The following is a 23,582-nucleotide window of genomic DNA, read 5'->3' on the forward strand; positions in this document are numbered from 1 at the left end:
TAATTTTAAAAATAGTTTTAAAGAAATCACACTTCAGAATTGTTACTGTCAAGTGACATCCTTCAATGTCAAGATATCAAATGTAAATGTCAGTTGCTTCGCTGGCTTCATAGTTTCTACATTTTGTCGATTACCTATACGTTTATTTATCGATAAGAATAAACATTTGCACGTAAATTTTAATATCGCAGCTACAAATAGTTATTTATAGTTTCAATTTTAAATTGATATAAGCCCAGTGTGAAAAGAAAATCAGTGTAAACAAACCCATATCTAACCTCACTATTTGGATGAGCTTGTTATTGACAGTGAAACCGGAATCAAGATGAGTTATAATTCAGGCGGGAGTGGTAGTAAGGGGTTTGGGTTTGCCGGGTTTACGATGCCTAAGCGGAACCCTTCGAACGTGTCGCTACACGCCGTGCCTCCTCCGACGGCGCCTATGCATGCCGTGCCGCCCCCCACGTCTGGACTCTCCAAACAAGGGTATTCCACCATGAATTCAATAACACAGAACGCGGTGACTGGCAACTGGGGTGCGATAGGCAAGAAACGCTCAAAGACTGAGGATGAGTAAGTGTTGTATTTATTTTTATTATTTTTGGATATAACTGTAAATTAAATTCACCATATTTACAATAAAATTATTGTTCTGCTCGCAGTATCAACGACAATTTTAATATTGTTTTTATAATTCACTAGAAAAAGTAAAACAGTTATTGCAAAATTTTGTATGAAGTTAGTGTATTTAATTTCATATAAGTTTCCTTGTATTAGGTATATTTGATTATTATTAAAAAGCAAGGCACAGGCATTATGTGGACAATGGAATCTGGTTATATAAATTATGTTATACTATATTGTACAACAATATCAATTGCAGGGAATTGGTGCATATTTGTACAGCTGGTTTAGTACTGTTCTTTCTGGTAGTTTCTATGAAAGCCTGTAATTAACAATTAATAATTAGTTGCATATATTCCAACTGTGCATATTAGTCAGAGTGTTTTGATGTTTTATAGGCATATTGTACACAAACAATAATAAAAAAAATCTTGTCTATGAAGGTTTGTTTATGGTAATTGAACATTATATTGTGCCAGATATTTTGATGAAGATGATGAGCCTCCAACACCAGCTTTGGCATACATACCAGCTCCTGGGAGTCCATCATATGAGGCTGCTAGCAGTTCAAAGGTATTATTTTGAAAAATATATCAATTTTATTGGCCACTAGCATTCCACCCTAGCTTATATAGCCAGGGTAAATATAGTTTGAATTGAATATTGCATGGGTTAAGTGTCTCATAATAGACTTAAATATATATTTATTAAGGCTGATACTATATTACAAATTAAATAGATAAACATTGTATGGGACTTCTCAATCTGTTTTTTTTTAAATTGATTCATTGTCATCATATCAGCCTTTAACTGTCCACTGCTGAGAAAAGCCTTATATGTTTGCATTAAATTATAATTCTTTCTACATTAAATAAAAGCAGGAAACCCAATGTAAATTATTATATTAACATTAGGATTTTTAAATATTCTGTATAAAAAAACAAAAAAAAAACAATATTAAGGGTAAGTTTATTTACATAAACTGTGTCATTTTTCTCACTTTTAGTATTTACATACTTGTCACTTGGAACTTCTAAACTAACTTTTATTTGGAATAATTTAAAGAACTCTTGGTTAGTTCACATATTTATAAAGTGTTTGGATAGGAAATAATAAATGCATAATTATAACATAATACACAATATACTGTTAATATTATTGGTGATAATGAATTCTTCTACATCTACACATTACAATAATATTATAAAGAGGAAAGATTTGTATTTTTGTGTATATGTATGTTTGTAATGAATAAACTCAAAAACTATTTTGCCGATTTCAAAAATTCTTTCATCATTAGAAAGCTACATTCACCCTGAGTAACATAGGCTATTGCTAGAGAAGATTAGGGATCCTTAGTAAAACTTTAGTAATGTAACTTAAGGTGTAAAAATATCAATAACTATTAAAAAATCTACAATATGTCCAACTATTGTCCTTATGTCACAATGACCACTTTTTACATTTTGAAAGTTGATAGATTCATTCGCGCGGGGCTTGTTACGCAACGGATGTGACATATTTAGTTTCATCCCAATCATCTGGACGAGTGGCGGTCTTCCACCGTGCGTTTTTCAAGGCACTTTCTTCCACGCACAACCATTCTTTGGAATCAACTTCCAGCAGCAGTATTTCCGAACCGATACGACAACATAACCTTCAAGAAAAGAGTATATTCCTATCCCGGCAGCACACCTGCAATGCCGCTGGTGTTGTGGGTGATCATGGGCGGCGGTAGTCACTTACCATCAGGTGAGCCGCATGCTCGTTTGCCCCCTGTGTTGTAAAAAAAAAAAAAAAAAAATATTGAAAAATTTTTGGACAAATTTAATTGATTTTTTTTGTCGAAGTTTAAAAATGTCCACCTGTGGAAGCCGGGACGGGCCCCTAGTTACTTATAAATATGAAAGTGAGTTTATTTACTTGTTACTTTATAGCGTCTTAACGACTACCAATCTATGAATTTTGGTGTACACATACTGTATGGGATCGAAAGGATATAGGTTACTTTGGTCAGTAAATATATCAAGGTCACGCGGACAAAGTCGCTGCTAAAAGTTAGTTATGGACTATTTGCTTTATATAGGTTCATAAATATTGATTTATTAAGTAGGTAATTACATATTTAATAAGGTACTTCTGTGACTTCAATGGCTTTTTTATGTCTTCCATAAAAAATGCAGTTAAAACTTTATGACAAACTTTGTTATTGTTTAGAACAATTTATTTAAAGGCAATAAAGTTCAGGGATTTTTTTTTAAATAGTCATGTTTTTAAGTAGTAAAACAAAATAAAACTATATTATATTATAAAATAGTCACAAAACTGTCTATAAATTAATTGTTTATAAGTTTTTACAATTTAAATTTTTAAATGTAACTTCAAAATGTGATAAATTTGTTTATAGTATAGATAAGAAAGTGATTGGTTTATTTTCAGGCAGATGATGATGAAGAGGATCCTCTAGATGCGTACATGGCAGGTCTGGAGCAGCAAGCTGCTAAGGATATGGTGGCCAGCAAGGAGAATGCCGCCAGCGGCAAGGGTGACAGCAGCAGAGGCACTAGAGGGGACATTGACGATATGGACGATGAAGAAAGTTATTATAAGTTGGTTCTGCTCATGGTAGCATTGTTTCGATAAAATATTTGTTAAGAGTTCTGTCAATTTTTACATTTTTAGACAGTTTAGATACAACTATAAACTAATTATGGATTTAATTATTATTATTATTATTTGTATATAAGTTTGAATGGCAAACAAGCTGACGGCCCACCTGATGGAAAGTGGTAACCGTCGCCTATAGACATGAGCAGTACCATGGACATAACAGAGTATACTGTTTCGTCCATAATACACCCCATATGTTGCCATTCCTGAGGACTCAGGTGTTATTCCTCTGTACCCAGTAAATTCACGCCATATCCCATCCTTCAAACTGAAACACAGCCATGCAAACACAACTGCTTTACGGTTGAAACACGAATAGGACAGAGGTACCCAAGCAATCGACTTTTGTACAAAGTCTCCCTCTGGTAAAAATTTAACATGGTGTTTTCAATGCAGATATATGGAAGAAAATCCCTTAAATCAAGGTGACGATGGATCTGATGTTGAAATAGAGTATGATCAAGATGGTAATCCAATAGCGCCACCTAAAAAGAAGTATATAGATCCACTACCTCCTATTGATCACTCAGAGATAGTATATGAGCCATTTGAGAAGAACTTCTACACACCACACGAGGATATAGAGAAATTAACCCCACAACAGGTCGAGGAACTGAAGAAGAATTTGGGAGTGAAGGTATTCTTATTTGTTAAAATAGCTTTGTTTACTTTGAATAAATTATTTTGTTTGTTCGTGTACTGAGTGAAAGAACGTTTATTGTATGAATTTGTGTTGTTCATAATCTAACTTCAATTTTCCATGGTGCAAAATTGTTAAACTAGTTAATCAATGGAAGGTTTCATTCTACAGTTACTTTTAGACATATATCTTGTTTTCTTTCCACTTACATAACTTTTTTTTATGCATATATGCAGATTTTAAGAAATTTCGACTTCTCCCTTAGATAGTACAGCCTATCTAATCACAATAGTATGGTCCCACATCCTTTTGCATTCTATATCTGTATCTGTTTTGTCATAAATTTTTTTTTATATCATTGAGGTGACAAACAAGCATATAGCCCACCTGATGGTAAGTTATGTAAGGTTACCGTAGCTTGAACTTTAGCATGAATGCGTGCAATATCAGGTGCATTACGCGCGCGTTACAAACCCTAAAGAAATCTCTTTACCCCTTTTTTTTTTTTAAGAATCTCATGTCATCGAAATGGCATTCGCTTCTTCATTTTACACTGATAGTTTAAATCAGCCTTTCCTAAAGTGGGCGACAATGCCTCCTTGTCGGCACTACAGGCCTAAAGAGGGGTGATAAGAGACGCAGAAAAAAATGGGGGCGTCGTGTTGAGGCTTGGGGGATGATTTGTTGATCTCGAAGTAAAAGTGGTTTTAAAGTAGGCGAATACATAGGGGCGCTAAAAAATAATTTATTCTCAAAGTGGGTAGTAGACAAAATAAGTTTGGGAGCCTGGTTTAAATCAACCATAGCACAAATGGTATTCGGTACAATGTGGTGGTTCCCGAGCATGACGCATAGCTTGCACGGCAGATCACGGGCCCGGAGCCGCCGCGGCCGGTGAGCAGCTTCGCGCACCTGGGCTTCGACGAGCAGCTGATGCGCGCCATCCGCCGCTCGGAGTACTCGCAGCCCACGCCCGTGCAGGCGGCCGGCGTGCCCGCCGCGCTCTCCGGCAGGGACCTCATAGGTATACTGTGCCATTCACTTCAATGTAGTCCGGCGTGCATGGGCTTTTAACGATCATGTAATTTTAAACATAGTACATTTATTTAATCCATCGTGTGCTCCCAGCATAGGCTACCCCTTCTTTTCCTGTGGGTGTCATAAGAGACGACTAAGGGAGAGCTAGGGATAGGCAGCATCGTCCCTCTTAAAACATCTAAAAGCCTAACTGCGGTTGCTACCCCACCTGCCAAGCGTGGCAACTACTGGAAAAGCTCCCCTTATAGGAAAGGCTTATGTTCAGCAGTGGACAGTTAAGGGCTGAAATAATAAACAATTAAATAAATACACATAATATTAACGGAGATTTAAAAGAGTAACTGTTGAGTTTTTTGCGGGCTCTTTTCAATAAATAATAATTCTCCGAACCCTGCATTAGATTTAAAAAATAAATGACGTTTTCAAAGTATTTGTAAACAAGTCTATTTGAATGTACGCGCCTATATACAGACGTGGTGCTCTGTGTTTGTGAGGTAACATCTCCAGTATCGGTCCAGCCAGAGGAGTATTATATTCCTTGGTTGAAACTTTGTGAATATCTCGATTCTTGTAATGTTGAGTCAGAAACCCAGTAATTTTATTACCACATTGCACTTTTAAAACTCAAACACTGCATATTCTTTAGCAGCAGGAATTTTTTTTTATACAACTTAGAATGGCAAACAAGCTGACGGTCCACCTGATGGAAAGTGGTAACCGTCGCCTATAGACATGAGCAGTACCATGGACATAACAGAGTATAATGTTTCGCCCATGATACCCCCCATGCGTTGCCACGGAATAGGCGAAATGTCATGTATTATTTTTACATCATTTTTATAGGTATTGCCCGCACTGGATCAGGCAAGACGGCAGCATTCCTGTGGCCCCTACTGGTACACATTATGGACCAGAAAGAGTTGGCGCCAGGAGACGGGCCCATTGGTCTTATACTCGCGCCCACTAGGGAGTTGGCGCAGCAGGTACGCTATTTACCTTCTTCTCTTTTTTTTTATAGAATGACAAACAAGCTGACGGCCCACCTGATGGAAAGCAGAAACCGTATAAAAAAATCATTGCATTTTGCACTGTTTGAACGTGTGAGGATGAACTCCCTGTCGATGCCAAGTGGTGCGATGATAAAAGGGGGCTGTGGGTAGCATTTCAAATGATTTCTCAGTACATAATCTGTTATACAAGTATTAGAACACACAGAGGGAGGTGAAGTCGAGCCTCAGTCTTTTATAGGATGGATATACCAGAGGGAGACTTTGTACAAAAGTCGATTGCTTGGGTACCTCTGTCCCATTCGTGTTTCAACCGTGAAGCAGTTGTTTGCATGGCTGTATTTCGGTTTGAAAGGTAGTATATGGCGTGAATTTACTGGGTACAGAGGAATAACACCTGAGTCCTCAGGAATGGCAACGCATGGGGGGTATCATGGGCGAAACAGTATACTCTGTTATGTCCATGGTACTGCTCATGTCTATAGGCGACGGTTACCACTTTCCATCAGGTGGGTCGTCAGCTTGTTTGCCATTCTAAGTTGTATAACAAAAAATGCTTTAGGAATTATTTTTATTTCAGATATACATGGAAGCGAAAAAATTCGGAAAGGTTTACAACATACGATGCGTGTGTTGCTACGGCGGTGGATCCAAGTGGGAGCAGACTAAAGCGTTAGAAGGTATGAGTGTTTAGTAGGCACGATGCCTGATTTTTTTTCTTTTTATTGCAACTTAGAATTGCAAACAAGCTAACTGCCCACCTGATGGAAAGTGGTTTTATCGTCAGTTGTATTTATGGTATAAATTTTTCTTAAAATCATTGGAGATAAGCTCGCCCTTGTGCACTATTATGTTTGTTTTTACATTTCAATAACCTTTTGTGTACAATAAAGAATAATAAACTCACAGTGGGGTAAAGTAGCCTCTTTACACGAATACATTTAGTAGTATTACCCGCCGATGTATCTGAACTAGTTAACATTACGCCCTCAGCGCGGAATGCCTATTAAACTTGGCTGGGTTATTATATGAATCATCTTATGATTCGTGTAAAGTAGCTTTTTTAATCCTCTCTTTTTTTCTTTGATGGGTGAAAATGGTATGGTAATCCCCCTGCGCTAACGGGATACGCTGGCGGAGCACCAGTGAAAGGTGATAGATGAGAATGAAAACAGGCCAGTTAGCCCATCATGATGAATTCATCAGGAATTAACCATGATAGTTTCCAGGGGGAACCGCGAGGAGGTCGACCTGGTTGGGTATATTGCTAGCAATGGGATTCTCAGTCTCCATTACTAACAATCCCTTTCCCCCTATTTTAATCCTCTCTGATTCCGTACCAGCTACATTGATATGGTTGTTTCAGGCGGCGGAGCGGAAATTATAGTGGGCACCCCCGGTAGAGTAATAGATCTGATCAAATGCAAAGCGACCAACCTTCAACGAGTTACCTACTTGGTGTTGGACGAGGCGGACAGAATGTTCGACATGGGTTTTGGTAAGTTGTTGAACATTTTTTATTGTCTAATTTTTAACGTCTTACTTTATTTTATTATTTATTTAATTAATAAACTATCTTTTTCAGTCAATTTAAAAAAAGAAGGAAATTTTGAATTCGGTTGCATTTTTTTTTAATTGGTTTCTTCTCTGTCAGAAATCGATTGTAAAGGATATACTTTCAGATTAGTCTCATAAAAAATCATTGAAACTGAGTATAGTTTGGTTTTTAAGTCAAAATGCCTATTTCCCCATGATTCAAGTCTATGTTTTTTTTTTATTTTGCAACACAATTTATTATTGGGTGATGACAGAGTAATAACAAAATATGTTATTACTCCTTTTCTTTACCAAGTTATCATAGAAGGTGATTAGGGGAATAAAGTAAAATGCACTGGTACAAATGAAGACATTGAAATAAATCTTATACCAAGTGGCTTGGACAGCATGAGCGGCATCAACAAAATGTTTCATACAACATCGTCACGTGTCGGTATTAGTGGGCGCGGATGTTGTTTGACATTATATTTAGTCGTTTACTTGATAGTCGTGTATCGGTGCGCGTGCAGAGCCGCAGGTGCGCAGCATCTGCAGCCACGTGCGGCCCGACCGGCAGGCGCTGCTGTTCAGCGCCACGTTCCCGCGCCGCGTCGAGCGCCTGGCGCGCGACGCGCTGCACGACCCCGTGCGCGTGCAGCACGGCGCCGCCGGCGAGGCCAGCCACCTCGTCGCGCAGCACGTCAGGTACCACTTCCTCCGCACTCTCAATATAATCCCTTATGTATAGATTGTTCAACATATGTTTCCATTCTAACTTCAGATCACAGATCTGTTAATATGATTTGGTTATATTATACAATTTCTTTTATTTTTCAGAATATTCAACAAACCAGAAGAAAAATGGCCCTGGCTTCTACAGCACTTAGTTGAATTTCTATCGGAGGGCAGCGTTTTGATATTCGTTACAAAGAAAGTATGTATCTTGTTTTTTTTTTTTATTATGCTAATATTCTTAAGACAATTTACACCCAAGTTAGTGAATGTTTGCCATTACAGGGTACAGAGGAATAACACCTGAGTCCTCAGGAATGGCAACGCATGGGGGGTATCATAGGCGAAACAGTATAGTCTGTTATGTCCATGGTACTGCTCACGTCTATAGGCGACGGTTACCACTTTCCATCAGTGAGGCCGTCAGCTTGTTTGCCATTCTAAGTTGTATAAAAAAAAATTACCATTTTTAAAGCAAATATATTTTGAAATTATTGAATAATTATTTAAAACGTAAGTTTACTCGTAAGTCCTTCTTAAAATGAGTTTTTGCCTTCAGAATTATGTAGCTAGAGGTGTATGGTATATGTTTATCTCGCTCACTCATACGTAGTTAGAAGCAGAGCAAACGGCAGCCAACCTTGGCGTGCACCAGTACGATGCGCTACTGTTGCACGGCGACATGGACCAAGCGGACAGGAACAAGGTGATCACAGCGTTCAAGAGGCAGGAGAACAATATACTCGTTGCTACTGATGTCGCTGGTGAGAAATAATACTTATTTTTAGATTACATAGATATAGAATCGAGTGTAAAAAATAATTCAACCTTTAGTCAGCCAAACGTCAACTTGACAGACTCGTGTTTTTTTTTTAATCTAAATTAACACCTAAGAACAAGGAATTGAAGGAACGAATGATAAAATAAACACTGTAGATCATATGGTTGCCTCCTTTCTTCTTATGCAATAGGACATTACTGCAGCGGCCAGCAACTGAGGCATTGATGGACGAACGTGCAAATGTGGGCTGAGGCGTAGCTAAGGCACACATACGTGAGTCCATCAATGCCCAGTTATGGCCAAGGGTTGTATAGTACTTTTCTTAAACAATGCGCGGAAATCAAAAACATATATTTACTTTTTAAGTTCAATGACGAATAACGAACAATAATAATTTTTCACGCGCCATGACATTCCTTTTTTTTTCAATAAACAGCTTTTTATTTGCAAGCCAGTTCGAAATTTAAATAAAACTTTATTAGTTACCTCCTTGGTAGCCATGTTTTGAAGTAAAAGGTGATTCCATTTTTAAATTACAGGACAGATGAGTTTACATAGTAATTTATCTAGCAGCAAAACACGACAGAAATGGATTTTCATACAACTTTTATCTGGCCCGTACGGTAATTTTGATTTATCTCGAAGAAGATTGTCAAAATAATGCTCACATTTCCAAGATGGTTGAGAAAATATAACTACTAAAAAAAAGGACGAAACATACACCATCAATTGCTATTTTTCTCAGTTCATAACAGGCTAGTGTATAGGAAATGTGTATGTACTCGTAAAATTTTTATTCATTGAGATATGTCAATTATTACTAAATTGTATATTCGACACAATTTATATAGAAAGTATGCGAGCAGGTTGTATTTGAATTTGGTAGGGTTATACGGCCAATAAAATCCAAGCCATATCTTGATGAATTTGTCTTCTACGAACTAGTCAAAAGGCAGATGCGTTTTTATATGTCTATCCCTCTCTAACGCATTGGCAATGTTATAAATACAACGAGCAACACACTAAGTGAATTATGCATTCCATCTATTCTATTCTATTCTGAAATCTTTGACGAACACTTATTTCAAAGTTGCAAGTTATTAGACTAAAAATTTTCTAGATTTTTTAATTACAATTAAAAACTATTTTTCTGATATAAATATACAAGTGTACGTATTGCTTGCAAATTAATATACATCGCAAATGTGAAAACGATTCATGGCTTAACAAAGATATAAATTTGATTATGTATTGACTGTAATTCAGCTGTACGTTTTCCAATAAATAAATAAATGTATTTAAAAATAAAAATATATTTTACGTTTTTATATAAATATAAATCAAAGTAATCAGTATATCCTGTTTAGCGCCATCACAAGTGAGAGAGCAAACAAGAGAACGAAAATACGTAAATAGGTATTAACTAAACGAAGTCGCTGGTAGTGACAAGGAGAGCGAGTAGACGTACATGCAGTAGGAGTATGTATTTTACCAGAGGGAGACTTTGTATAAAAGTCGATTGCTTGGGTACTTCTGTCCCATTCGTGTTTCTATCGTGAAGCAGCTGTGTTTGTATGACTGTGTTTGGGTTTGAAGGGTGGGATATAGCGTGAATTTACTGGGTGTAGAGGAATAACACCTGAGTCCTCAGGAATGACAACGCATGGGGGGTATCATGGGCGAAACAGTATACTCTGTTATGTCCATGGTACTGCTCATGTGTATAGGCGACGGTTACCACTTTCCATCAGGTGGGCCGTCAGCTTGTTTGCCATTCTAAGTTGTATAAGAAAAAAAACGTGTTGTCGGCAGCGCGCGGGCTGGACATCCCGCACATCCGCACGGTGGTGAACTACACGGTGGCGCGGGACATCGACACGCACACGCACCGCGTGGGCCGCACGGGCCGCGCCGGCGTCCGCGGCCGCGCCTACTCGCTGCTGGCGCGCGACCGCGACCGCGACTTCGCCGGCCACCTGCTGCGCAACCTGGAGGCCGTGCACCAGGTACGTGCGGACACGCACACGCACCCGCCGCGCCACCTGCACTCTGCCCGTGCCAACGGCACGTGCACGGAAAGAGATTGTTGGCTGCATTGCCATTTGACAGCTCATTGCTACCAATATGCCCTATTTTTTTCAATGTGTGGAAACCATGAATAATTCTTGGTTGAATTAGTCGCGATGGGACCCGCGTCCTCACCTATGATATCTCACTGGCGGGGCGCCAGTGTATATTGATAGCGGTGACGATGACCATTCCATTATCACCCATTAAAAAAAAAAAATGTTAGCAGGGCCATGAAGAATGAACAGGATGAAAAAACTTGTTGACTCATCATGATGAAATCACGATGGTAAAAACCATCACGCTTAATTCGTAGATGTGTGTGTGTGTATGTGTGTGTATGTGTATGTGTGTGTATATATGTATGTATATGTGTATGTATATATATATATATGTATATGTATATATGTATATGTATATATATATATATATGAGGAATGATGTCGTCGGATGAAAAAACCAGAATATCGCTGTAGCAATTAACTGCAGCACATGCAGTGGTGACCACGATGAAATAAATATAAAGCTTTTTTTTTTTAATTCATAATTTATGTAACTTTTTGTTGTTGTTAATTCGTAGATGAATTAAGCGTGATGGTTTCCAGAGGGTAATGCGTAAGCGTCAACTTGACAGGATATATTGCTAACAATGACACCAGTATGCTCCATTAACAACGATCTCTTATCTCCCAATAATAGGGTTTTTTTTTGATGGTTTGCGGTACAGTATTTAAGGCATCCCGTCCTCGCTATTGGATACGGACGACGGAATGCCTATACAAAAGGGTACGTGGTGGGCGCAATTTAGACGCAATATTTGAGGAGCATTAGGAAGGTACTACGGCCGGTTATTACAACAAATGAGTATGTGGTCGGCCTCCGAATTTACTATTTCACAGTGATGGCAAGGTTTACGCTGGAGTAGTAATCCCTTACTGTTTCATTGTTTTGTAGTTGTTTGGAGGAAATAAGTAACAACCAACTTGATTATATTATTGATTTTCATATAATGAGAGAATGACAGAAATGTGTGAAGTAAACATCGCTGTCATGTCTGTACGTCCAGTGCGAAAGATAGAAAGAGGTGAAATATCTATGTACAATTAAATTAACCTACTTGATGGAAAAGAAAGTAATGATGTTGACAAGTGGCTATGAGATGAATATTTACAATATTTATTTACAGACGCCACAGTCTATACCATTGTTCTACGCAGGCTCCCCTCGCCCACTTAGATCCGTTTGTATTTGTCACATTATTGATTTCCGATAAACAGGAGGTGCCTGAAGATCTGATGCAGCTAGCGATGCAGTCGGCGTGGTTCCGCAAGTCGCGCTTCAAAAAGGGCAAAGCCAAGAACCTGAACGTGGGGGGCTGTGGACTTGGGTATGTTTTATAATACAATAATAATATTTTATTATTAAATACTACTAATTCGCTCCGGTCCCGCCCTAGTGGCGCCTTTTTTAAAACATCACCAAAGCCTAACTGTGGTTGCCAACCTGCTTTACACAGCTAGATAACCAGAAAGATAAATTAGTGTTTAATATTAACTGTAATGAGCAAATTTTTGATACTTTGGATTAAAATATTGTAATTTTCGTTACAATTTTTTTTTTATAATATATAGACTATATATGATAATGTAGCTAGTGTAAAAAAAAAAAATTAAATCGATTGAGTAGTTTTTGAATTTATCAATTATAAACACACATAGAAAAATCGAATCTTTCCCCTTTAAAACATTAAATATAGATCAGGAAGAGCACACAGCCTGATGGTCTACCTGATGAAAAGTACCAGAGAGAAATTTTGTTTTTTTTTGTGTTTAAAAACGGAATGGTAACCCCACATGTAGTATCCGTATATGCTGGTGGACTTGAGGAATGTAGTCGGAAAACCAGCTCGGGTAGCGGCTTGTTCATTATATCTTTAACACAACTTGGAATGGCGAATTAGTGAGCTGTTCATTTAAGTGGTGAACACTCGATTGTTGTGTACAGTTACAAGGAGCGGCCGGGGCTGCCGGCGCACAACGACGAGCCGAGCCCGATGGTCAACATAGAGAAGGCGCACGGGCCCGCCACCGACCGCCTCGCGTCGCTCAAACAGGCCTTCAGGTCGCAGTACAGTCAGGTGTGTTGCTAACATCATTTTGTTTACAATATTCACAGTTATAAACTCTCAAATGATGTCATTCCAACTTATGTAAGATATTTTTAATTTATTGCTAATATTAACGATTTGAGATTAATAGTGCGCTTGACTTTGCCAAATTTATCAATTTCTTTTATTTATTCCCTCCTATTTGAATTGAGGAAACTCAATTCTTTTCTCCATACCATAGGTGGCGGATACTACCAACAAGTGTATTTCTAAGAAAGGTTAACATCAGGTGGTTGGAAAACTAACAGCCCAAATCTCTGTGTGATATGAATTTTTTTTTTTATTTTTTTTTATACAACTTAGAATGGCAAACAAGCTGACGGCCCACCTGATGGAACTGAGCAGTACCATGGACATAACAGAGTATACTGTTTCGCCCATGATACCCCCCCATGCGTTGCCATTCCTGAGGACTCAGATGTTATTCCTCTGTACCCAGTAAATTCACGCCATATCCCCACCCTTCAAACCGAAACACAGCCATGCAAACACAACTGCTTCACGGTTGAAACACGAATGGGACAGATACCCAAGCAATCGACTTTTGTACAAAGTCTTCCTCTGGTGAAAAAAAATTAATAAAACCATTTTACGTTGATTCCAAATAATTGGGATAATAAAATAAAATAAATAATAAGAAATAAAACCTCAGAATTGTCTGGTGCCCATCCCAGGACGAAGCTTTCAGTTATGTGCAATAGACACATCCAAGAATACATATGTGCACCATTTCAAGAGCCAGGCTGTTTAATATTTTGTTCCCCAAAAAGTCTCTATTTATTGTACTTTTCTTACCAGTCGTCTCGTTTTTTCCCAGTTCACAGCATCTACAGACCACTCGTGGGAACAAACGGTGACCACCATCCAGCCCGGTGTCAACGCCCCCGCCTCACAGCCACAGGAGAAGGACAAAACTGAGCGCGTGCGCAAGGGCGGCAAACGGAGCCGTTGGGAGTAGGCTAGCGAAATTGCACCTGAACGTGATAACGATATGGTCGAATGTCGTTTGACAGCTGTATATGTTTAAATAATTAGGTGGCTCTATAGTGCTATGGATTGTCCAACGTTAAAGGCTGATTATGTGGTGTTTTATGCAGGCCTAACCAATGGCACACAGTTATACTTCCTTCAAATGAATTACGACTTTAAAGCTAAGGGGCGATGGTTTATATTTCATTGTACGTCAAGAGGTGGCGCTAGGGATATTTTTTTTCCTAACAAATTATGTCTACAATTGGCCAGAAATCACAGTTGCCACTTTGGCTATGAATTTAGATAAACTGTGCCAAAAAGTGGCTGGTTTGTATGATTCGAACAAAAATGTAATTATATTTTTTATTGCATTTGAAATTTACAAGAAAATATTAAAGGGTCAGATGCTTATAAATTTGTTTTTAAACATTTTTTATGTCCTGCAATTACGAAAAACTATTTTTTTCAAAAGACTCAGGAATTTTGAATTCAATCGTATTTTCTACGTGTGTATGTATGTGTGTGTGTGTATTGTGTGATATTTTCGTTAATTTTGAACCAACTTTAATTATCCCTTAATTAAAAGTGTGTATCCCTTATTAGTCCTATACTAATTTGTTTTTTGTAAAACAAAGATTTAAAATTACTGAAATATTGGATATACTTGTATGGATGGATGACGTTACTAGTGTCTGTTTCCTAACGCCATCTCTTCTGATTTGTGATACTCTTAACATGATATCTTTAGAGATATTATGTTTGGATAGGGAATGAAAACTAAAAGTAAATATTTACCATTCTTCACCTTTATTCAATCAGACTTTAAAATCCATATGATTTTTTGTTAATTAACTTTTTTTTATTTTATTTTGTTGTTAAAAGTTTCGTAAGCACACATTATATTTTAAATGTAAAAATAGTCGTATCGATTTATGTGTATTTTGTCGTGAATTCCTAAATATATGTTTTGGTAATGTTTTGTTTTATGTCCCTAACAAAGTATAATCTAGAACTAACGAAACCCCGTCGGCATCTGTTAAGAAAGCTGTCGGCAAAAAAAATTTTAAACGGATGATGCAAATTTAATTCAAAGTTCATTTAGATATTCAAAATCCTTGTGTTAATGGGGACCGTCGTTTAACGGTCAGACCCTGAAGAGCTTAATTTGGGAACCACTAAGAAAGCGAACTGTCTTTTGTCGATCAAAAACACGAAGATCTTGTTTTAGACCCTGAGTCATCACTATTGGTTTACGAATTTGATGATTCCGGGGAACCACGAACAAAAAAATCAAGAAAAAAATCCATTAATCAGGATCATCAAGGATTCCCTCCAGGCCAGAGTTGAGAAAATTTTATGGAGCTCGTGTACGAGTTCGTCCAGAATTGGCGCAGTTCTAATATATTTGTCCGTGAGTTTTTGAGTCCTTAAAATATTCGCCGGATTTGATTTTAAACCAAAACTTAGAATGGGGGCATAAATGAGATAAAAAAAGCTACGACGGGAAGGCCCACCTGATGGCACAAGTGCATTATGTCACAGGGGGAGTACTTTGAAGGGGATAAAATTGATTTACCTGAATAATTGTAAAATAAAATTTTTAAAAAACTTTTATACGTACTTTCCGGACAAACCTCGTAAGTATAATCTAGAACTTCTGTTAAGAAAGCTGTAAAAAAAAATTTTAAACGGATATGCAAATTTAACAGAACTGTCTCGTAAAACACGTAGATCTTGTTTTAGCCCTGGCTATTGGTTTAGGGATGATTTATAAAAAAAATCCATTAATCAGGATCCGGATTTAGGAAGAAAATTTTATGGAGCGTGTACTCAGACCCAGTTCTAATATATTTTGCGTGGTCCTTAAAATATTTTATTTTATACAACTTAGATACCCTGATGGTAAGTGGTTGCTATTCCATGAGACATAACAGGTGTTATTCCTTTGTATATTGTTTTTTTTTTTAATTTCAAAATAGAATATAAATAAATGCAGCACCTTACAGTCTGAATATGTTTGTAGTGAGAGCATTATTATGTGTTACGTCAATAAACTACATAATATGAAAATCAGTATTATATACCTACTCTAGGGGTTCTCATATGTTTCATGGTGCACATACAAGTCGTTTGAAATTAAACACCTTGTTTAATTTATAGTAAATATAAATTAAAAATAAAGATTTTATTAATTAAAAGTTTATAAGAAGATTCGTGCGATACATTTGAACTCGAGCAAAAGAAGAAAAAAGTGCAAAGGTGTTGCCCTTTTCATAATTAAAAATTACCATAATAATTTGTTAATTATTGCCAGCATGTAATAATTTTATGTTTATGTATTAAACACAGATTTAAGCCGAAGCTAAAAGAAGAAAAAAAAACTAGATTTTATATTTATCATCGTGCCCTAGTTGAAATGTGCAATATGTACAATAAAGATATATATACTTTTTTTTTTTACTGGCAACCTATTGCGTTGTGATGTACACCTTTAAAAACCCTAATATATTCGTTTAATATTAAATTTTGGATAGATAGATAGATACTCTTTATTGTTTCCTCCAAAAGATTGCAATAGTAAACTTATTATAAATATAAACAATTACAAGAAATAATCACAATGAGAAAACAATGGGCGACCTTATCGCTAAGAGCGATCTCTGGATTTTTGTTTTTTCAAATAAATAATTTGTGTATTGTGTAAAAAGTGTATTTTGTTGTGTGAATATAATAAATTATAACATGCGATCAGTTTTTTGATAATAAATGTAACTACCTATATTTGAACTTGTGACTTCTAGTATGCATATGTAACAAATTATAGTATATGAAAATGAATTTATATAAAAGTATGTTTTTTTTCCTCTTCATATGACACGGCACAAAGTGCATCCGCTAAAAACAAATTTCGGGAAAGGGCATTTTAGTAAAGGGAGTTTTAACCAATGAAATACATGATAAGGATCAGAAAAGTTGAATAATAGATAATGTAAGGTAAATAACACATGCCTAAATAGAAACAAGTATGCTATTCAATGTAATATCATAAAGAGGAAAGGTTTTGATTTTTGTTTATAATGGTTTAACTTAAAAATACTTAACCGATTTTAAAAATTGTTAGAGATTAACATTGAATGTGTTTTATTTTATGGGTATTTACCCGCGTGACGCCGGGGTTGATTGTTAGTGAATACACTGTAGCGAATTAATTAAACCTAAGAGATGACAGTAGGCGGCCATCTTGGATTTATACATGCTAAGGAAAACAGCGCCACATACATCAACAGTCGACAAATGACTGACCGCTAATTCAGGAATTATAATCGTGAGCATATTATTTTTATATTTTAAAAAAATGACCAAACTGATAAAAATTGCAAGTTATAAATATTTATAGTTTTTACTTAAAATTTTTACAATATATGTCATATATATTTATGTATTTGTATAATATATGCGTGACACGAAAAAGCATATAGCAATCGTTTGAATTATTAACAATTAGTCACATAGATTGTAAATAAAACTTGATCGTATTATATATTTTATTTAGCACAGATCTACTTGATATGCAGAACGCGCTAATGTAATAAATAACTCTTTAATAAACTGTACTCTGTGTAAATAGAAATAAAGGTTATTTGAAGTGTAATAAAAAAATTTTTCATTTCAGCAAGTGTGTACAATTTTTTTACTAAACAAGATGTTATCTTGCTGAAGTTATTGTTGCTGGTTATTTGATTAGACATATTTTGTCACTGCCATTAGTATATGTTATGTGTGATTACCTGCACACGAAGACAACTTTTAGTAGCAGTATTTGGGGGTAAAGGGATTGTTAGTAATGGAGGCTGAGAATCCCATTGCTAGTAATATACCCAACCAGGTCGTCCTCCTCGCAGTTCCACCTGGAAACTATCATGGTTAATTCCTGATGAATTTATCATGATGGGCTAACTGGCCTGTTTTCATTCTCATTTATCACCCTTCACTGGTGCTCCGCCAGCGTATCCCGTTAGCGCAGGCGGGGTTACGGTTACCATACCGTTTTCACCCATAAAAAAAAAGTAGCAGTATTTTCGAAGAGATACGACGTGAAGATAATAGAATACTGTTTAAAGGGCCGACAACACCTGCTATTATTAGGATTGCACATTTCCAAAGGAAAAAACGAAACTCTTATAGGATCATTTCGTTATCCGTGCATCCGTCCGTCCGTCTGTCAAGACGCGTTATCTTAGGAACGCGTGGAGGTATCAAGTTGATATTTATATCAAATATTCAGGTCTGCAATCTTTTAAAGCAGTGGAAAAATTGTTTCTAAATCGACGCAATCAAAAGATATGACCGTTTATGTTCCAATCATATTATTATTTATGTAGGTTTATATTCATATGTATGTATTAATATTGTATCTTTCAAATATATATATATATATATATATATATATATATATATATATATATATATATATATATAATATTCTTATGAACATTAACTCTAATTGTCATAATATATATTTTTTTAATATTTTTTTTAATTTAATTCACTCTTAATCGTATTTTCTGATATTGCTCACAACTTAGGTTACATGTTTATTTTTATTATTTACTTCATTTTCTCGCACTGTATAACTATGTTAAAGTGAATGCTGTGAATACTTATAATAGGCATGTGCATTAATATTGTATTGTATTTAATGTTTGTTATACCTATATATTATAATGCAATATGCTGTTGGTGTAATAAATATATATATATAAATAAATAAATAAATAAATAATAACATATATATATATATATATATATATATATATATATATATATATATATATATATATATATATATATAATTTATGTAAATATTTATTTTAATTTCTGTTTATATATTTTAATTACTGTCCACTCACTACTTCCTATGCCTGCCTGCGTTAGGTTGATTGGAAGAGATCTCTTTTAGAGATAAGTTCACCTTTGCTAACATTGTTATCAACTTATTGTTGTTACTGTATGTTTTAGTGCAATAAAGAATATATATATATTTTGACATTCACACAGGGAATCAAAACCTATAGGGTATTTCCCGTTGACCAAGAATCATATAATTTGACAAGAAGGCGGAGGTTTTCGAATTGATACCTGCTGCTAACTTTCATCACCGTACAACCCGCCATAAACTAAAGTTTCATCATAGGCGGCGGTAGTCACTTACCGACAGGTGAGCCGCATGCTCTTTTGCCCCCTGTGTTGTAAAAAAAAAAGTTCTCTGAATGGGCAACTCCAACTTCGATCGAGAGGTTCACCGACGAATCCAAATTGGTTGGGCAGCATTTGGGAAACTATGCCACATCTCATTAAAAATACTTCAAAGTTTGAAGGCCTTTAACCAGTGCGTGTTGCCAGGGATGACCTATGGAACCGAAACATGGCCCTGCACGATTGCCCGTATGAGAAAGCTACAGATTACTCTTTACTTATGGAGAGAGGGCTATGTTCGGAGTTTCTTTGCCTGATAGAATCCGAAACGAGAATATCCGCAAAAGTACCAAAGTAATCGACATAGTCCCAAGGATAAGCAAGTTGAAATGGCACCCCGAGCTGGTCGCATAGCTGGATGAATCTGGCGACCCCGTATGGGCAAACGTAGTATAACGACCCCCCTACTGGATAGAGTGACGATCTGAAATGCATTGCAGGGAGTTAGTAGATGCAGGTGGCTCAGGACCGTTTCTTATGGCAGTCTATGTGGGTGGCCTTAGTTTATCATTCCATTATTCATAGACTAAAAACAGTTAGTTATTTAGAAAGAAAGAAAGAAAGAAAGAAAACATTCATTGACAACAACAAAAAGTTACATACATTATGAATTAAAAAAAAAAACTTTACATTTATTATTGCCAACATGGTCACCACCCAGCATTTAGTAAATATAATCAATGAAATAAAATATCAATTATATAGATTAAATTAAATTTCCCTTTATGATTGTAGGTACCTAATCAGGAGATTAGTTCTAGTTTATTTCGATATAATCTCGAAATAGTGACATAGATCCTGTCTCTATTAAAAAAAATTCAAAATTAGAAGTCATTTTCTCGAATTAAAAAAAATTGATGCATAGGAATCGGCCTGTACTCTTAATAACTACGATGGAAGTTGAACAGAGTCGCGTGCCGGCAGGTGTTACTCTGTATTGCTGTAGTTTTAATTCGCCGCGCTAACTGCGGAATGGCACGAAATAGTTTGTGTGCTCACGACCAATGTGTAATTACTGTACTATATTGTAGGGTATTAGGTAAAGGGGTAAGTTTCTGGCAAGTTATTAATTTGGGCTATTTTATTTTATACTCTGTGTACGCGACTCGACGCGTGTCTTGGATAAAAAGTTGTCTATGTCTTTCACAAAGTAATACTTCTATGAGGAATTGTTCCGATTGATCTCATCAGAGGGAGACTTTGTACAAAAGTCGTTTGCTTGGGTACCTCTGTTCTATTCGTGTTTCTACCGTGAAGCAGTTGTGTTTGCATGGCTGTGTTTCGGTTTGAAGGGTGGGATATGGCGTGAATTTACAGGGCACAGAGGAAAATCCGTCTCATGAAGGAGACTATGATCAGCAGTGGGCAGTTAATTATAATTGATGCATTTAGGACTTTGTAGGTTGCCGAGGATCGTGCTGAAAATCAACGCTGTAGTGTCCCTGACACTACAGCAAAATGCTGAGCACGCACCTCATTTTGCAGGTATTGCGACGCACGCACACACACACTCATTTTGGATGAAACTGTTATAATACGAATTGTTTTTTTTTTATTTTATTTTTATTATATATTCTTTATTTATATATTAATATTTTGTGTATAGTTTCGTTATTATAATTCTTAATATATTTTTTTTGAATGTTCGTTCTTTCTTTCAATAAACTATGATTATTACGAACAGTATCTAGCTAGGTAAAAACAACACAAGGCTGACTTATAATAAACAGTCATTTCTGAAAGTTCCGCCCCAGGGGGCCGAGTTTCCGAATGATAAGGCGGTGTTGGGCGATAACAATCACGGTTCAAACCGCTTGACAAGTTTGCCCGCCATTTAATCATCGGATCAGTTTTATAGCGGGCGAGGATTATGCAATGAGAATGGAATAAAATTAGGACTCGTGAAAAATACTAGTAAGATAAAAAAAAAAAAAATTAAATTAATATGGGGTCAATAGGGAACTAAACCCAGTCGATTGTATAAGGTTTAAATAAACTCTGCTGGATACGGATCTCTTTATAAATTATTACTGTCCAAATATTTAGTTAATTGACAAATTATTTGAAATCAATGCACCGCCATTTACTCTCTCTTTGTTGAGCGTAACGGTTGACTGGTAGAGAATGCCAAGGCATTAAGTCTATCCTGTAGACATATTTTAATGTGTACAAAAGTATAAATAAATAAATATTAACACACAGTATAAAGAACTACTCCTTATACTGTGTTTTTTTTTATGGATGAAAACGGAATTGTAACCCCGCCTGTGCTAGCGGTATATGCTGGTGGGGCACCAGGATATTATCTCTCACCAAAGTGAGGATTAAAGCAGGTTAGCTCACCGTGATGAGTATCATATTCATATTCAGAATATGTGAAAAATTAACCACGTTTTGTTCCAGGTGGACCGCGTAGAGGTCGACCTGACAGAGGATATAGCAATGAGGCCGCTAGTCTTCATTATTAACAATTCCCACCTACACTGTGCCATTGCTTTCTAGACCATTTTTGTTTTATACGAAGGTCTTGCAGCAGAAACAGGAGTGAGACAGATGTACCCAGATGATTTCTTTACAATCTCCCTATGTCTTCATATAGTTTAACACTTAAAAGTCTGATTTTTAAATCAAATTAAAAAATGTATATGTACCCTTTACTGTGTTTACTAATGGGGAAAAATAGTATAAAATCAAAACGATATTTTTATATATTTATTTTGAAAAAAACATTTGGTAACATGTAAACAGCCAAATATTAAAATAAAAACGATTGTAGGTGCCCAATGTGATTTATAACCCTGGTATCAAATTTCGACTGTATCAATCGTGTGAGCAAAGTCGGGGTTGTAACTAGTATTTGTGTAAATAAGTCACGACATACATATATGTATTTATTTACATGTAGGTGCGCGGATGTGCCTAATAGCTTTTTAATTCAACGGCACAAATGTAAACTAAATTTGGAACGAAATTACGAGATAAAGTGTTTTGGAGGGGCCGATAACGAAACTATTTCCTACACGCTGCTCTACACTGCCGTGCAAACTTATTGGTGCCACAAATTGTATTAAAAAAGTTATTAATAAAAATGTAATTAATAAAAAAAATATAATCACTAATAATTAATAAAAAAATAATTTATAAATATTAATTTATAATGTGTAATACAAAGTTTTTTCCTCACGACTGTAGTTTTTGGTTCTTTTAATGGGTGAAGAGGGAATGGTAATCCTTACTGCGCTATGGGTATATGCCGGCGGTACCAGTAAAGGGTGACAGGTGAGGATGAAGGCAGGTCAGTTAGCCCATAGTGACCAATTGAATAAGAATTAACCACTATGGTCTCCAGGGGAAATTCCGTGGAGGTCGATCTGATAGGGTGTATTGCTAGCAATGGGGCTGTTAAATCTCATTACTAACAATCCCTTTCCCTTCTCTTTGTTGGGGTAGTTAGAAGTATTTGATGTTTATTTTTTACTTACTAATGATAATAATAATTAGTGAATGGATTAGAAAACATTTATTGGCCGAATATGATTTAACATGAAAACTACATTATCGTACATAGATTAAATATAGTACCTTCCGTTCTCTATCTACGATAATAGGCACAGAAAAAATAAACTATTGTTATTTTTTAAGTAATATAAGAAAGTATTAATGCAACAACTATACGATAATTTCTAATTCTGATCTGATATTGATAATTCTGTTCGCAGTCCTAACATTACTCTCAATTTTGTTACAATTGAGGGCGCAGTAATTTTTCTGGAATTAATTTCTTAGAGATAATTAGGTTTAATCTCGATTTCTTTTATAGCTTTCTCTATACTTCAACTGTTTTTCGATTTTTTTTTAATATGGTTTGTGTGTAATATTTAGGTAGTTTGATACATTATATAAGTATTCAGTAATTACTAAAAATAGTACGTCGAAAATAGATAATGACAGGTCAGAAATATAGTTTTACATTATTTCATATTTAGGTTCACGCTTACCATGGAATCATCAAATAAACAATAATGGTAGTGGCCAGACAATAGCTCCATGAACGATATGCTTCCGTCGACTGAGTTGAAAACCCAAACACTT

General features: G+C 36.0%; 1 protein-coding gene across 1 annotated transcript; it reads left to right on the forward strand.

The window, feature by feature from the left end:
* Positions 1-45: 45 nt before the first annotated feature.
* On the forward strand, positions 46-14,856 carry LOC113520596 (ATP-dependent RNA helicase DDX42). The gene is made up of 15 exons (XM_026905976.3): positions 46-573; positions 1,104-1,197; positions 3,064-3,233; positions 3,691-3,931; positions 4,802-4,958; positions 5,816-5,955; positions 6,560-6,659; positions 7,346-7,477; positions 8,046-8,220; positions 8,353-8,449; positions 8,861-9,011; positions 10,841-11,034; positions 12,373-12,482; positions 13,100-13,232; positions 14,080-14,856. Exons 1-15 carry the CDS (start codon positions 326-328, stop codon positions 14,218-14,220), a joined length of 2,283 nt encoding a protein of 760 aa, XP_026761777.1. The 5' UTR covers positions 46-325; the 3' UTR covers positions 14,221-14,856.
* The last annotated feature ends 8,726 nt before the right edge of the window (positions 14,857-23,582 follow it).

Source organism: Galleria mellonella, unplaced genomic scaffold, assembly GCF_026898425.1.
Source record: "Galleria mellonella isolate WM207_F2 unplaced genomic scaffold, CSIRO_AGI_GalMel_v1 utg36, whole genome shotgun sequence".
Taxonomy (NCBI): Eukaryota; Metazoa; Arthropoda; class Insecta; order Lepidoptera; family Pyralidae; genus Galleria; species Galleria mellonella.